General features: G+C 44.3%; 1 protein-coding gene across 1 annotated transcript; it reads left to right on the forward strand.

Moving 5' to 3' along the window:
• Positions 1 to 2,993: 2,993 nt before the first annotated feature.
• AIF1 (allograft inflammatory factor 1) lies at positions 2,994 to 16,631 on the forward strand. Its single transcript, XM_054977235.1, has 6 exons — positions 2,994 to 3,098; positions 4,551 to 4,612; positions 9,124 to 9,190; positions 10,083 to 10,124; positions 15,157 to 15,319; positions 15,423 to 16,631. The coding sequence occupies exons 1-6, from the start codon at positions 3,086 to 3,088 to the stop codon at positions 15,508 to 15,510; spliced, it is 435 nt and encodes a 144-aa protein (XP_054833210.1). The 5' UTR covers positions 2,994 to 3,085; the 3' UTR covers positions 15,511 to 16,631.
• The last annotated feature ends 724 nt before the right edge of the window (positions 16,632 to 17,355 follow it).

Raw genomic sequence — 17,355 nt, forward strand, 5'->3', positions numbered from 1 at the left:
TTGTGTCTATTGACTGTTATAATGATGTATATGTATGCACTAACAAAACATCTGATGGTCATAATCTCCTCTTTCCTCGACCAATGCAGAACCGTACCCATGCTGATGATGCTGGACTGCTCCAGTAAGAGGGGGAAAAACCTTCTTCCTCCAACATAGATCTGCCTATCGTTTTGCATCCATAATTACTTCTGGCAAGGCACTGGTGGAAAAAGGAGATGGACACCTCTCTGTGAGCCTACTGTGCAACCATGAGCCAGTTGCAATAGGTGGCAAGATTTAGGTGCCATCTCAGAGTGGCAAAAAGGGATAGGAGGAGAAATCACCCAGGGTGGAATTTCCAAATTCTTCTTCCTACCCTATGATTCCTCACATACCACCATCTTGTTCCTGCTTATAGCAAATTTGGTGATCCCTGCCAATGAGCTGGGCAAAGAAACTGGTCTACCTACAAACAAGAAGGGAATTCCATTTACTTTACCTGGATGGCCCGGACTAGCCCAGTCTTGTCAGACCTCAGAAGCTAAGCAGGGGGTCAGCCCTGGTTAGTACTTGGATTGGAGGCCACGAAGGAAGACCAGGGTTCCTATACAGAAGCAAGCAATGGCAAACCACCTCTGTTCGTCTCCTGCCTTGTAAGACCCAGCAGGGGTCACCATAAGCCAGCTTTAATTTGATAGCACTTTACACACACACACACACACACACACACACAGGGAACTCCCTGGGTATACAGGGGAAAAAATCTTTCATTTTAAAAGCCAGAGTGATGTAGAAATTACAGTGCCCTACTGTAGAGACCCAGGTTCAAATTGTGCCTAAAGCTCACTAAACTCTGGCTAGCTACTCTCTCGTCACCTGTCTTATCTCAGTGTGTGGGGTTGTTTGGGGAGAAGATGTAGCTGGAAAGAACCATGTGTACTACCCTGAACATCTTAAAGGTATCACAGGATAAAAGTAAAAGAGAGCAAGAGAACCTAAAAAACCAATGAGGCCTGTGTGAAGCCATCCCATAGGAAAAAAATGTCAGCAGCAACTGAAAGCTCTGATAGTGATGAAAGATTGGCAGTTGAGAGACGTTGGTGGCAGCTGGAAGCAACAGTTGGCCTGAAAAACAGCCATTGATCATTCTGAATTGCAGTAAAATTTGAGAGAAAAGAAGTTTAGGGACTGATATGCAGACCAGTTCCTGAGACTGAGACTGGAAATATAGCATCAAAATGATGTAAGACCAGCAATAGGAAGAATTAAAAAATCATACAAATTGAGATCGGGGGAGGACAAAGAGAGAACAATAAAAAGAATAATAATGAAAGGGAATAAAATAAGGCTACCAGGAAAGAAGCTGTCCATGTATGGGGTGGATCATTTATTTCAAGTTAGAAAGAGGAATACAGAGAAAAATGAAAGATGCAAATGCCCCTCCCCGCTAAATAAATTATGACCACAACAATTATTGGCCCAACAAGCAGCCGACAAGTTTAGTTCATTCAGCTTGTGTTTGTTGTGGCCCCTGATGAAACCATGGCTAGATGAAACAAGCTGAATGAACTAAACTTGTTGGCTGCTTGTTCGGCCAACCCGGGACCGGGCTGGTTCCTGGGATCCATCTGTTTCCACCACATACAAGAACTTATTTAGGGGATTACTGTCTGCCAACTTGGTTCCACATTTTCTACCAATACATTTTCAATGGCTCGTGAACTATACAGACACTTGGACTTCGAAAGGACTTTAGAACAAACGGACGTTCACTTGATTTACTCTGCTCCCAGCGCCGTTTTTTCATTCTCGGGAGGCACGGTCTTTTGAAATTGACTAAGACTGGTCTCTGTACTTACTCAACTGAGATGGTTCTTTGAAATTACTTCTGGACTTAGGTTTCACTGTTTAGTACTTTAGACTTATATTTTGCATTTTGGTATTTATTGTTGTCTTTTTTATTCATTTTCCCTGGGGTTTGGTTGTAGATTCCGGCCAGAGGCAGGAAATTTCCTACCCCCAGCTCCCATTGCCTGCTGCCATTCCACTGGACAGTGGGAAGAAATGTCTAGGGAAAACGAGTGGATGCTATTAGCATCCCCAGTGTGATGATGTTGCTTCCAGCACAACCCAGAAGTAGGCTTACCAGGTGCCTGCTTATAATGGGCAAATTCCCAGCAGTTAGCCTCTGCCCTCCAATCCTCAGCTGATCGGCAGGAGGAGGCAGGCCAGCCAAAAGAGGGAACATGCAATCTACTTATCTGTACTATGACATCACTTCCAGCACAACCTGGAAGTGACAGCATTTCACCAGGATCAATTCTTTATAGCTTGTCCAAAAACAGCATTTTCAAAATACTACGTTTCGCCAAATGCTAAAGAATAGGCCCTGGGATGACGGCATTGTTTCTAGGTCACACTGGGAGTGCTAGCATTGCACAAAGACAAGGATTGTGTGCCCCCTTCCAGTAAGTTCCTACCACTAACACCCACCTACCACAACTTGCCAGGCAACCCTACCCAGAAGCACAGTCACCATGCCAGGGAACACTCTAGCATTTGCCCAGAACTCTATGATCGAACCATAGAGTTGGGGGCAAATGCTAGAGCACACATACACACACAGTGTGATGATGTCACTTCCCTGTCACACCGAGCATTATGTCATTGCATTTGGGATGCCGACTCTCACACTCACACACACACACAATAAAGAAGTACTGGCATCCCTATCTCCCTCTGGGTGCCAGATCATTCCGTGCCTGGCAACTGTACCTACAAGTGTCCCTCCAGGCTGCCCCAATCATGCCTCTGCCCAGAGCTGCTGCTTTGCTCTCTGTTGAACCGTATGGTGGCGGGGGGAGGGAGACTTCCTCCCACACGTTGCTTGTTTCAGTGCAGGGCCTCTCAAAATTTGCAGCTCCTTCTCCACATGGTAAATGTGTCAGTGGACGGCCCTTTCTCAGAGCAAAAGAGGAAGTTGAAACCCCATACATATATAGAGAGAAGAACCCAAAGAAGGGAAATCAGTTGGCTGGCCCCACCAGAGCACATACAGACGGTGTCTGAGAATCAGGGAGATCATCAGACGAAGCGGAGACCAATGAATCCACAAGGTACCAAGCTATTAAGACAGCTGGCTTAGCAGTAGCAAAAACAGTTAAAGATCCTGAAAGGGATGGTATCTCTGCCTTCTTTCTGGGGGAGAAGACAGATGTAAGGGCAGAGGCTGGGACTGAACAGTTATTAGCAGCAATAGAGCAAGCAAGGACCTCTACATAGGAAATGAGGGGGACATCGATGGGGGTTGTGCTTTTTTTTCTTCACAACGCCAGAAGGCAGGTTAGGTGAAGAGATAAAGCAACTGCCCAATGGAAAACAAATATAGGCAAGGAGTTTTCATGCTTTGTTCATTTCTTGAAGAAGCTATTTTAAATTTGCAGACATCTAAATGAATTACAGTGCAACCCTGAACAGAGCTGCATCCTTCTAAGGCTATGGATTTCAATCGATTCAGAAGGCTGTAACTATTTTAAAGACTGCACTGTTAGCATAGGCAAGTGAGCAACTGCCATTTTAAACCTCAGAAAAAAGAGTAACCCCGCCGCTGCCACCTGCTTTCTGGCCCTTGCCTAACCTACTCCAGGATCTATGGAAGATGCATAAGTGTAACCTGCATCATTGCTACCTTAGCAGGTTTATAACTAAAGCCCACACAGGAGAAGAAAGATCACCCTCCCCGCTCTTCACCAACATAAATACCTTGTCTCTTCCTCCTGTTCTATTTCGCCCATGAGCATCTATAATGAGAAATTTAGGTGGTCAGTAGCCCCCTCCAAGTATGATAAACTCAAAAGAGGCTCATTAGACCTTTTGACATAAAGAATGCAGTCCCTCCCAACTGGGGGCCATCCCAGGTGACTACAAACAAATGGAGAGGGGAGACGGCCTGTCTGGATTCTTCTTAGATGTACAGACGTTTTCTGTCTCTGCATCCTGAATTATTTCTTTCTGAAAGACGAAATATCTGACATATTTGTGAGGACAAAAAGGTGGGGTAGACATTTTATTAAATACATTTAAAATAAATTATTTACCATGTTATTCCATTTGCGATATCTACCTGTGCAAGTTTTCATTTTTGGGGTCAAGTGCATAAATTCTAAAAAAGAGTTGCAGGTTCCATTACTCCTTTTCTCAATATCTTTATCTGTCCTTCCACACCCCAAACTATAATTTACCGTAACCCTCTACCCTTACCCAAGATCCAGTTTCACAAATGCCCCTGCCCCACCCACCCTAGCTTTGCTTTCGTTCCTGTAGCTATCTGTCCCATTTCCTCATTAGGCAAAAAAGCTCAGAGTCAGGAAATTTGTCTACTTCCTCTTTGGTTTAACCAAACAGTTCCAAATGTAAAGCATTCTACAGAAATGAAGTATTGGGCAGGAAATTGCATTGGAAACAGGAAATTCAAAACCTAGGACCTTCCAGAGGAATGCAAAGGTCTTGGGGGGAGAGGAGATTGGAGGTATCACAGCAAACCTTTAACTTTTTTCTCCATGTCCCAGGAGGAAAGGCTTTTGGGGTGCTGAAGGCCCAGCAAGAAGACTTCCTCGACTCTCTCAATAAGGTATGGAGGAATGACAACAAATATAACATTTGTAAATCATTGGATCTGAGTTTGAAGAATTCTTGCTGCACTCAGTCTGCACACACCTTTTTCTTCTCCTGGTTACATTCTAAAAAAGGAGGGGAGGGATTTCCCAAAAAGCCAGCTATGGACAGCACTGATTGGCCAGTGTTTATGTTGTCACCAAGGTGAATAAAGTCTTGTGTCACCAAGCTGAGCACACACACACACACATCAAACCCCCAGAGCAGTTTTGCAAATTGCAACTGTTTCTAAAATGTTCTGCTTTTAATGGGTTGAATAAACATATAAACCAGACAACTGTACATGTGGTAATTTAAATTAGGAGTAAAAGCAGCCTACTTAAAACATGGGATGGAAAGAAACAGGAAAGGCTGACCATGATCCAGCATTTACCTGAGGGACATTAGTTTCAAGTAGATAGCCGTGTTGGACTGCTGTAGGAAAGCAAGATTTGAGTCCAGTGGCACCTTAGAGACCAACAATATTTTCAGGGTTTAAGCTTTCAAAACTCAAAGCTACCTTCTTCAGATAATCTTGTTGGTCTCTAAGGTGCCACTGGACTCAAATTCTGTTGAGGGACATAAATTACATTCCAGACTGCCTTGTGAAAAGCTAAAAAGCCAATGTGGTGCTGTGGTTCTTGCAGTGTCAGATCAGGACCAAGGAGACCCAGGTTCCAGGAAATATAACCTTGAGCCTTGAGTCAGTTGCCTGTTTTTCAGCCTAACCTACTTCTCAGTGTTGCTGAGAGGATAAAATGGGGGAGGGAGGCCTCTGCACTCCTTGGAGAAAGGGTGGCATAAAAACGTGATAGGTAAGTAAACATTTCAACAGTATTCCGAATTCTCCACATTCATTACTTCAATGATCCTTAATGATCCTTCAATGAACCATGTAAGATGGGTCAGAAATAGTGTTTATTACATTTTATCCTGCCCTCTTATGGAACTTGAAATACATAGCACCAATTTCTCCATCTCCACAACAGTTCTGAGAGAGAGAATAGTCTGAGATAAAATGACCAGGCTAAGATCACCTACAATGGTTGCCAGGCCTGCACCTGGCAATCCTAGGAGCTTTTAGGGGAGCGGCAAGGGCAAGGGGTGCAATACTTCAATGTCGTTTCTGAGTGAAGGCCCAGATGTGACGTTACCATGTTAAGTGATGCTGTAGGAATTCTACCAATCTCTCTAGTCTTTACCACAGAGATTTGTGGGAGTTCCTAGAGTGTTATGCAACATGATGATGTCATCCCCCCATTTTTCCTCCCTGCTACACTGAGCAGGTGCTCAATGGAGAGTGGGAGGTTGCCTGCTGAGGACGGGTAAGTAGTAACCCTATCACCTAGCAAGTAGAGGTATACATGGACTGGAAAAACCCCACGGACCATCAGACCATGGTCCGTCATGTTTCACGGATCATAGACAACGAACTTTTCACGGACATGTCCCGTTCATGGAGCGGTTTGTTGGCCCATGGTCTGTCACTTCCAGGGGCCCTAAGACCACCTCCTTTGCACTCAGAGATGCCAAACTCCCAGTGAGGCTTCAGCAGGCCCTCCTCCAGCCACCCTCCAAGTTTGGCCAAGATTGCATTTTGGAGGTCCGAGTTACAGAGCCCCAAAATGGTTGCCCCCAGGAAACTTCCAGTAGATACTAGAAGTCGCAAATGCCAATTGACTTGCATTGTCTTGCAGCACCAAAAAGTTGCAATGAAGCAAAATCAAACAGAAAAGGGAAGGGAAAGAGCCCCCTTACTCACCACACAGACACCTTCCCAGCCATTGCCTAGGGAATTAATTTTTGCTCCTTGCTCACATAGAGAAGAATGGGAGCTCTCTGGTTGGCAGCCAAAGCTGCCTATCAGGTTTTTAAGGGCTAGGATTGGTGTGTTCCCAGGGCTGCAGAACGTCCCTCTCCTCCATTGCCTAGGGAATTAATTCTTGCTTCTTGCTGTATAGAGAGGAATGGGAGCTATCTGATTGACAGCCAGAGCTGCCTATCAAGGTTTTGAGGGCTAGGATTGGTGTGTTCCAAGGGCTGCAGAAGGGCTGCGAACATCCATTCCATTGCCTAAGGAATTGATAGATTGGTGGCAGGATGTCTGGACTCACGGACCATGGACCGACAGACCGGGCCAAAAGTTTGGGGGGGGGGGAAGTCCCACAAACTGTATGTTCGTGAACCATGGAACGGGCTGGACCATGTCAAATTTAGGTCCATTTTGCGGACTCTGCCACCTCTACTAGCAAGCATTACAATAGAATAGGAAATACTTAAGTCCAACACTCCATCTACTACAGCACACAATGGCTTCCCCCATCACCATTAAGAGAGAGATATGTTAAGACATATTAAGAGGGTTTATACCATCAGACCACTGCTCCATCCAGCTTAGTATTGTCAACTCTGACTAGCCATTAGGGAAGTGCACCAAAAAAATTTGGGAAATCCTGATTGGGAATACTGAACCAAGAAAAAATTAAGTATTCCCTGAATACCAAATTGATTCTCTAGTTCGGTTCAGTAATATAGGACAAATTCTGTAAAATTCAGGGAATTACACCCATTCTACCCAAGCCAAACTGAAGCAATGGATACTGTTGCAACTTAGCCCAAAAAAACCAGGGTCATTTACAGCAGCCAGACACTGGGTTCAGCCACTGGGGGAATACAGAACACAACCAAGCAGTATCCAGCCAGAAGCACAAGGCATTCCCTTGCTTCTGTTTGCTTCTGTTGGGATAAGTTGCAAGTGTCCCTTTCGTGTCTTGGCCATGGCAGCCTTGCTCTAGGGTGTTTCTGCAGCAGAAGTCAGTTTTGACTTTTTCCCATAGCCCAGCTACTCCCATGGAGTGGCTGGGGAGAACTTAATCAGTGGCCCCATAGATTTGGACCCCAGGTCCACAGTTCCTGGAACTTTTTGGATCTTTAGAGAACTGTCAGCAATAGGATTCTTGCAAATTTTGTGGTATTTTCATGAAAAATGCCCCCCCAGAACCCAAATAATTTTCTCCATAAGGAATAAAAAGAGTGGCTGGGGAAACCTTCTTTGGGAGCTCAGAGAATTGGGCCCTGGGGTCAATGTTCCTGAAACTTTGAGGGTATTTAGGGGACAGTCAGGAGTAGGTTCCCTGCAAATTTGGTTCAGTTTGCTTGAAAAATGACCCTGCAGCCGCCTGGATAGGCCCCAGATCAATTTTCCCATAGGAAACAATGGCCGAACTTTACCGAATTTTACCAAACTAATTCGGTAAAAAATCCAGAAAACCGAATCTAGTTTGTAGATTTGTAGGTTTGTAGACCTTTTTGATCTGGCATACTCAAGTTTCAACAAAACAGCCTAAATTTGGTATTTTAATCCAAATACCAAACCTAAGTGTACACCCCTACTAGCCATAGCTCTTCAGTATTTCAGACAGGGACCAGCTTTGTCCCAATACTACCTGCCCAAAAGAGGATGCCACGGACTTTGTGTGTACAAGGCACAGTGGCTGCCTAACAAATTTATGGTCGAGAGGATATTTTGTTTGGAAAGGTCATTCTCCACTGGGAATTAATGAATCGGTTAATTTTCGGTCCTGGCCCCAACCTGGTGGAACTCTCTGTCTGAGGACACTCAGGCCCGCCATGATCTTGTATCATTTAGGTGGGCCTGTAAGACAGAGATGTTCCACCAGGCATATGGGGGAGGCTAATTTTAGTCCATCAGTGCTGAGCCTTCCACCAGTCTCCCTCTATGAGGGGTTATGGAGGGTCCACTGCTGGCTGCCCCAAAAAGGGATACAGTAATCTATCTGTCTGCTACTACCTCCCCTTTTTGTATGCTGATGGGCAGGAGTGCAGGACTGCCCGTCTTGGAATGGTTTTATTGATTGCTATTTTTATGCTGTGTTTGTTTTTATGTTGTATTTTAATCAATGTTGTACCTCGCCCTGAGCCCGCTTGCAGGGAGGGCAGGTTACAAACAAACAAACAAACAAACAAACAAACAAACAAACAAACAAACAAACAAACAAACAAACAAACAAACAAACAAACAAACAAACAAACAAACAAACAAACGACGTCGTCAGTGTTCCAGGCACAATGATTAAGAAAAAGGTGTGATCTTGCATTTGAAGCCATTTTAAGCAGAATTGCACACTTCTTAAGTCTATTGATTTCAAGGGGATAAGCTGCTTAGGGTGGCACTAACAGCTTGCTTTTGTGATACCCCTGGATATAGGCATGAGACATGCGGCATGCGGCTTCCACCCTACCTTAGATATTGTCCTATCCATCAATTTATCTATTTATACCCCCAAGGTGGTGAAGTGTACATAGTTCTTCTACCTATTTTATCCTTACAATCATCTTATGAGGTAGGTGAGGTTGTGACGGGCCCAAGATCACACGGCAAACTACATGGCAGAGCGGGGTGTTGAGCCCGAGTCTCCCAGATCCTCTTCTAACCACCATATCAAAATTTTCTCCTATCTTTTATAGGAATTCTTGGATGACCCCAAATACAGCACAGATGAAGACCTTGCTGAAAAATTAGAAATGTTTAAAAGTGAGTGGAGTTGGATGGACGACTGGATATGATATGAGAAGGGACTTAGATTTTTCGATGTCACAGAATGAGAAGAATTGGATCTATTTTTTAAATATACTGTAATGCCACCAGAACCAGATTTATATGGAAGCTAAGTAAGCTTCAATTTAGGGCTGCAGATTAGAAGAGGCCTCTAAATTTTTTTTTTAATTATCAAATTTCTAGCTTTTTTTGGTTATACTATTAGGCCTCAATCTTAGCATAGCTTTGGGAAAGGGTTTCTGAGCATGCCAGGGGTGGCAGAGTAGCTGCTACACTCCATATAAGACCCCAAAAATGTTTTTTGAAAAGATTTACTCTAGCCTTCTTTGTTATTGATGCTGTTGTTTAAAACAAGCTTTTATGTCCTAGGATTTTTCTCTGTGCATTTCTACTGCTCTTCCTAGCCTATTTTCTGTTTCTAGGACTGGGGGGAAAACGTGGGAACATGCTGGGCAGGGGAGAGTAGCTCAGGATGTTTTCCCGGTATGCAGAAATAACTCTTGTTAAAAAAAAGCTTGGTGACACACCCTCGGTTTAGGGTCTCAGCGTGCCTTAATCAGGTCCTGGATGCCATTAGCATAGATTTTTTTTAAAAAATTGGATGAACTGAACCCATGGAAGGCAGGCTTAGCAATCATTTTCTGATACATGAAAATGGAACCTTTGTGTTTAGCTGCTGTATGTCTCAATGCATCCGATGCTTGGGACACATTGCAGAGTATGGATACCTCCATTACTCTTCCTTTTGAACATCCGAGAGGCACATAGCTGGCCCTTGTTTAATAAAAAACAGTGAGCAAGACAGGAGCTGTGTCTGATCCAGCAGGGCAACCTTTGCATTCTGATGTTAATCTTCTCTCTTTTGCAGAGAAATACTTGGAATTTGATCTCAATGCCCAAGGTGATATAGGTGAGTTGTGTTCACATGTCGGAATCATTCTTGTGAATGGCCACTCAAGGGCCTGTGGCCACAGATGCCCCCCTCAACACATTTTATGCAACCCTTGGCAACTCAGCCAGGTTTTATCCAAGGTAAAAGGCACAATATTACATCTCTTTTAATATGAAACAGTACATAAATATAAAATATAACTATAATGCTATGCCTGAGCTCATCCTCTGTAATTCTTACTGCAAGATCATGGTACATTTTATTATGGAGGCTCACCACTTGTTGGGGAGATGAAAGAGTGGGTCAGGAGACCAAAAAAGGAGAGGTCTAGTACTTCTGGCATCCAACAGGCTTTTTTGTTTACGGATTATCAAACGCAAAAAAAAGGGACAAAAGTTTTCTTGCCCCCTCTAGGGGACAATATAGGGGAAGACAAATCTATGGCCCTTTTCATACTACATACCTGCTTCCAGAACATCACGAAACACAGCGCAAAAAAAGCAGAAGATAGTGTCTTCTCGCGAGTTTTGCGCGACGTTGAAAACGATCTTCCGTGTTTTTTGCCCCGCGTTTCGCGATGTTCTAGAAGCAAGTATGTAGTGTGAAAAGGGCCTATGTATCCTTAGAAATCAGAATTGGTTGTGCTGATCTTGAGTTTCATCTTACATCAAATAAAGTTTCTGTCCAAAACTGTAGGTGAGGCAGTTTGGAATGCAGGAGGTTGACCTCATGTAACTTCACAAGCCAACCAATGTTATAAATCAACCTTGGTGAGGCAGAAGATACAAATTTAGTCTTGCTGTCCACCCAGAACCAGAATTTAGCCATTTTACAGTGCAATCCTATGCACACTTGCCTGGGAGTAAGCCCCATTGAATACTTGCTTCTGAATAAATCTACATAGGAATACAGTCTTGGCTTTGATTATTTATAAAAGAGAGTAATTCAGAGTGCAAAATTTATGTATCTTCTACATGCACATCATTTCGTACATGTACAAGTAAATATATCTCATGATAAGTAATAACAAAAGTACTTGGACCGGTTAATCAAAGATCCTTACCTCACTTTCAGAGTACATTCAACTTACATAAAGTAAGGATTATCTTTTTGTAGTTGGTTGCTGTCTGAAATTGATGATGGTAAATTTGATTCTCATGTTCTAAAAACCATGCATACTGGATGAGGGATGCACTTCTGGATAGCACTATGAGTGAACAAGATCTTGGGATATGGGCAGGGCTGGCATGCCCATAGAGGCCAGGTAGGCGGTGAACTCAGGTGCGAGGGCCCTGGAGAGGCGCCGGAGGGGGTGTCGGGAGTGGAGGCACGTGCCGCGGAGCTGGCATGGCTGGCCCGCAGCTGCTGCAGCCAGCCAGCCCCGTGCCGTTGCCACTGCCACACACCCCCAGCTGGGCACAGCAGCCATGAGCCGCTGCGGGGGTGGCGTGCGGAGCACAGAGCATCCTCCACCCACCACCCCAGCCATCCGCCGGCGAATGCCCCGGCTTGCGCTGCGCGATGATGTCATTGTGCCCCGGCTTGCGCTGCGCGATGATGTCATTGTGCGATGATGTCATCGTGCAGTCCGTGGCGCGTGCGTGCTGCACGCGCATGGGAGGGGGGTTGCTGCAGGCGCCAGAGACCCTGGCGCCGGCAGTAGATATGGGATGATGGAAAGCTAAATATGAGCAGTCAGTGTGATGCAGCAGCAAAAGAGGCGAACACAATCTTGAGGTGTATCATCCAAAGCAAGGTGAGTACTCCCAAAGCACACCTCTCCCCCTTCTGTCCCCTGGTTTGAGTTCCAGGGGACATGGCAAACCTACTCTTCACTATAGGATCTCCCACCTCACTTTGAAGATAACCATTTGTTACAGCCTCAGGCCAGACCTTTTCTGTAGCTTCTCCTCTGTTATAGAACAGTCTCGTGAGAAGGGTAAAGCAGGCACCTATCACTGGAGCCTTCTGGTAAGGCTGTAAGATAGAACTATTTAAATGAACTTGTGGGGTTTGGTTTATGTGTTTTGTTTTTTACTGTTTCAACAGGTTCTTGTATGGTATCTATGGTTTTTACCCACCTTGGATCCTAAGTTAGACCAAAGGCAGCATGTATAAATATTCTAAATAAATTCATAAACTCGTAGACATAGAATTGCACTGTAAAATCACATTCAAATGGGTTTTCATTTAGATTAAACATGCCAGTCATTTGCTTCTTGAATAATTTTTGAACTACTTTATTAGTTGCATGCTGAGGGTTACCTGACAGGTCGTTTTGACTGTTACATTCAAACAAATGACATCTTTGGATTCCAGTATCATATATCTTAGGACCCATTACTGTCTATTACTGTGTTTAGTCATAGAAATGAAAACTTACAAGTAGACATGGGCACGGACTGGGAAAAACCCACGGACCATCGGTCCATCGCAATTCATGGACCATAGACCACAAACTTTTCACGATCCTGCTCCTGTTTGCGGACCAGTTTGTCAGTCTGTGGTCTATCACTTCCAGGAGCCCTAGGATGCCAAACTCGCAGCAAGTCTTCGGCAGGCTCTCCTCCAGCCACCCGCCAAGTTTGGCCAAGATTGCATTTCAGAGGTCCAAGTTACAGACCCCCCAAAGCAGCTGCCCCCAGGAAACTTCCAGTAGATAGAATAGGAGCCACAAACGCCAGTTGACTTGCATTGGCTTGCAGAAATTGGCAGAGCCCTAGGCTAGCCCAACACCCCACAATCAAATAAGAATTGAAACGGGGGGAAATGAGACAGAAGAGTGAGCCCTCAAGGAGCACAATAAGCTTGCACCCAGAGCCTTACTACAGCTCTGAGACTGGGTTGGGGCAGAGCCCTAGGCTAACCCACCACCCCACAAGCAAATATGAATTGAAATTTAAAAAAAAAATTAAACAGAAAAGTGAGCCCTCAGCCGAGGAAACCCAATAAGCTTGCTCCCAGAGCCTAGCAGGTTGGAGAGTATCACGGTAAGAAGCAAAGGCAAGAAACACAAAAAGCCGTGATAAACTAACTAACAAACAAGTAGTATGTAATTTAGTATAATATTAGACACAATTCCATAGTGTAAAGTAAAGAAGTAGTGAATATATACGTATGTGGTTAGGTTACATCATCATAAGGCAAGGCATTTAACAAAGCAATAATCAACCAGAATATCTGTAAAGTTTTAAAGTGCTAGTGCCTGAAATTGACAAAAATGTCTACAAAGTAACCACCAAAAGTATTTCTTTGAAGGTGCGAATAGAAAGAGTCTACAACAGTAATCTATCAAAAATAATTTTTCTGGAACAATATAGGTGTATATGGTCTTGTACAATAACGATGGTGAAAATAACAACAGCAACGATGATGATTGTGGTAACAACTGCGACGGGAAGCCAGCAATCTGCCCATTTCATCTCTTCATCCTGGCAGTCGTTATATCAAAATTCCACATATACACATCCAAATAGTCATTCAATTCAACACCTTCAGCGACCGTCCTCCAAACTGTCTAGAGTGATAGTAAAATATTCCTCCCACAGTAGATCTAGAGGAGTTAGCCATGTTAGTCTGCAGTAGCAAAATAGCAGAGTCCAACAGCACCTTTAAGACAACCAACTTTATTGTAGCATAAGCTTTCGAGAGCCAGAGCTCTCTTTGTCATGTATCTGAAGAACAGAGCTGTGGCTCTCGAAAGCTTATGCTACAATAAAGTTGGTTAGTCTTAAAGATGCTACTGGACTCTTTGCTATTCTCCCACAGTAGAGGTAGTGATGCTGTGTCTAAAATGTGTGGCGCTATAAGCAAGGGTAAAGGAATCAGTGCTTGGTGGCCTAGTAATACACAAATGGCAATCCACTGTAAGGAGTTCATCTTCCGCATGTAATGCAAGAAAATGCATCTACTCTAAGTGCATCAATTTTGGGTTGCAGCGCTGGCTGCTTTGAGCTTGTGAAGGACACTCTTCGGAAAGTGTTGCATACGTATTGGACAAAGTGAACTTTGACTCCCAACAGCTTGTACCCTGAAAAGTTTTTCTGGTCTTTTAAGTTACTACAATGCTCAAATTTTGTTCTGTTGCATAAGTAATCATCCATGTATTTGTTGCCGTCGTTTAATTATTAATATACTATTATTTTATTATTGCTTTTGTTATTAAAGTGTATCATGCTTATCTACATGATAGATATTTTCTTGCATGAGTGCTATACATGTAATGATGCACATGTAGAAGATTTTTATATTTTGGCACCCTGAAGTGCACTTTTTCATATATGTGCACATGCTGCTGCCTTAAACCGTTGGTCCATCAAGATCAGTATTGTCTATTCAGACTGGCAGTGGCTCTCCAGAGTCTCAGGTAGAAGAAGTCTTTCACATCACCTGTTACTTGATCCTTGTAAGTAGAGACACTGAAGATTGAACCTGCGACCTTCTGCATGCAAAGCCGATGCTCTCCTACTGAGCCACGGCCCCCTTCCCTTTAATCAACAAAGTTAAAAGGGCTAACGTATGCTCCAGGGTGGACAGCAATACCAAATTGGCACTTCCTTTGCCAGGTTGGATTTATGATTTTCTAGCCAGTTTGCCCATGATGTTATATGGGGGTCACCTGCCACCACAAGAGTCTTTTACATTCCCTCTCTAAAATCAAAAAGAGTACAGTAGCACCTTTAAGACTAACCAACTTTATTATAGCATAAGCTTTCGAGAATCACAGTTCTCTTCGTCAAACTCATCTGACGAAGAGAACTGTGATTCTCGAAAGCTTATGCTACAGTAAAGTTGGTTAGTCTTAAAGGTGCTACTGGACTCTTTTTGATTTTGCTACTACAGACTAACACGGCTAACTCCTCTGCCTCTCTAAAATCTACCTTGATGGTCAAAGATGAAAAGTGCAACAAGTTCAACCTTGTCTACTAACCTTAGGCAATTTGAGTCCAAAATATGTGGGTTTGGGGATGCCTCGGTCCTTTGTCCCCCCTCTCTGAACCCCTTGCTAGAACTTACTTGACATTGTTCTTCACTTCACCCACCATTCCAGATATCATGGCCTTGAAGCGCATGTTGGAAAAATTGGGCGCAGCCAAAACCCACCTGGAACTGAAGAAGATGATCACAGAAGTGACAGGGGGCATGAGCGAGACCATCTCTTATCGGGACTTTGTCCGTATGATGCTGGGCAAGCGGTCAGCAATCTTCAAAATGTAGGTTCTGTTTGCCTCCAGTTCCCACTCCCTGGCTGCAGCCTCCATCCCCATTTATCCCCCATGCTTGTAGATTCACATGTCCCCTCTCTTCTTTCTGCAGAATTCTGATGTATGAAGAAAAAGCCAAAGAGAAAGATGAAAAACCACCTGGGCCCCCTCCCAAGAAAATAATTTCAGATCTTCCTTAAAGGTCCCCACTTTATTTTGATTGATTGGCTTGCGCCATTTCACTCCACTCATCAAAGTTTCAGGCCTTCCTCCATCCTAAGTAACCTTTCTCCAGAAGAAGGGTTCAGAAAAATCTGGATTTTTTCCTTGACCATCCACCCAACTCAGCATAAAGGAAAACTGGAAATCTTGGAAGAATTTGGAAGAGTTCTCAGGAGTTATTCTCTATTATAACAAAGAGTAAAATAATTTAGAGCAATACTATCCCCCCCCCACACACACATTATTGTCACTACTGTCTTTCCATTCTTGTTAATGTTAATGTTATCTAGTAAGGGTGCCATCTTGTTCTCCAGCATATCTGACTGTAGGGGGTAGTTTGTGGAACAGCGCCTCTGAAAGGCAAGCAGAATCTTCCCAGCAATCTGTCCCTCCTCAAACCCACACATGGCCCAACTTCTGCTTCAGCACCATGTTGAGCAGCTCTCTTCTTCACTACATTGAGTAACTCTAGGAATTCTGACACTCTCTATGGTATTTACCATAGAAATTGGGGGGGGGGATTCCTAGAACATTGCTTGATGTGGTAACATCACTTCATCTTTGTGAGTTCTGTGCAGTGCCATGTGTGCCTGACAGAAGACCACTCAATGAACAACAGTTATAGGTAAGCGCAACCCTGTTTTCTGGATTTTTTCACCCAGGAGTGACTTTTACTCCTTATGCTACACTCCCCTCACTAAGCCCTGTCCCTCAAGGTTCCTAAGGCAAACGCCTGGCAACCCTAACAGGAGAGCCTCTGCTAATGCAATGGGCTTGGTGGCAATGGAGCACACAGGCAGGTCCATGGATCATATGTTGCCTCACCAAAACAGCAGAAGGTAATTGTAAAGCATTTACTCAACTCCTATGGGAAGCATCTCCACAACCTACCCCCATGACTACGCACATGCTAGGGAAGAAGCACTGCCCCCTTTGACTGGTCTAATCTATAGAGGAATCAACCCAAAGGTTAGTTGATCAATCCGTGACAGCAAATATTAATTGGAGAAGAGTACACTTCTTAAACTTTGTAACTATTTTGTTTCTGATGTGCTACTGTGATAGTGAAAACAAAAATATTAAAGATGTCCTTTCTTTCTAAAAAGCAGCAATCAGGTGTTTTGTCTTATAAGTTACCTTAAGGTTAAATCAGACAAGATGTTGCAAGAGCCACGATTAAACCTTGCCAGGTTTTTGTTTTAAAGTCAGCTTAGAGTCACCTGTTTATCACTCTACCCTGCATTTCCTCCAAGGAGCTCAGCCGACAGTTCTCTCCTCCTCCATTGTTATTGTCACAACAATCATATGAGGTAGGTTAATCTGAGAGAGTGTGACTGGCCCAAGTTCCATAGCTAAATCTTTGGGATTTGAATCCAGGCAGGGCTGGCATCAGTATACCCTGAAATGGGGCAGCAGCCAGGACCCAGGGCTTCCAACAGGGTCCGTTATCAGGGACCCTCTATGCACCTCCCTGCCACCTGTCTGCTCCCTTATCTGTCCATTAGCTTGCCAGTGCTCCACCATCCATGCTCCCAGCTTTTCAGCACTGGCGGGGAAACACAGGTGGGTCATCACAGCAGCAGTACTACCAGCTGCACACACCAGCCAGTGCTATAGGGAAAGGGCATGAATGTGGTATAGGCAGCTGTGAGTGCAGGCAACCAGGAAGACTTGTGAGCAGGGGAAAGATGCACAGTCCAGTGGCGGGCACAGAGCTGAGTGGGTGGAAAGGGTAGACTGAGAGGTGCCTGGGGGTAGGCAGAAGGGAGCCCCTAGACACGGTCTGCCCAGAGGCCCCCAAAGCTGGAACCAGCACTGACCCT

Source organism: Eublepharis macularius, chromosome 4 (assembly GCF_028583425.1).
Source record: "Eublepharis macularius isolate TG4126 chromosome 4, MPM_Emac_v1.0, whole genome shotgun sequence".
Taxonomy (NCBI): Eukaryota; Metazoa; Chordata; class Lepidosauria; order Squamata; family Eublepharidae; genus Eublepharis; species Eublepharis macularius.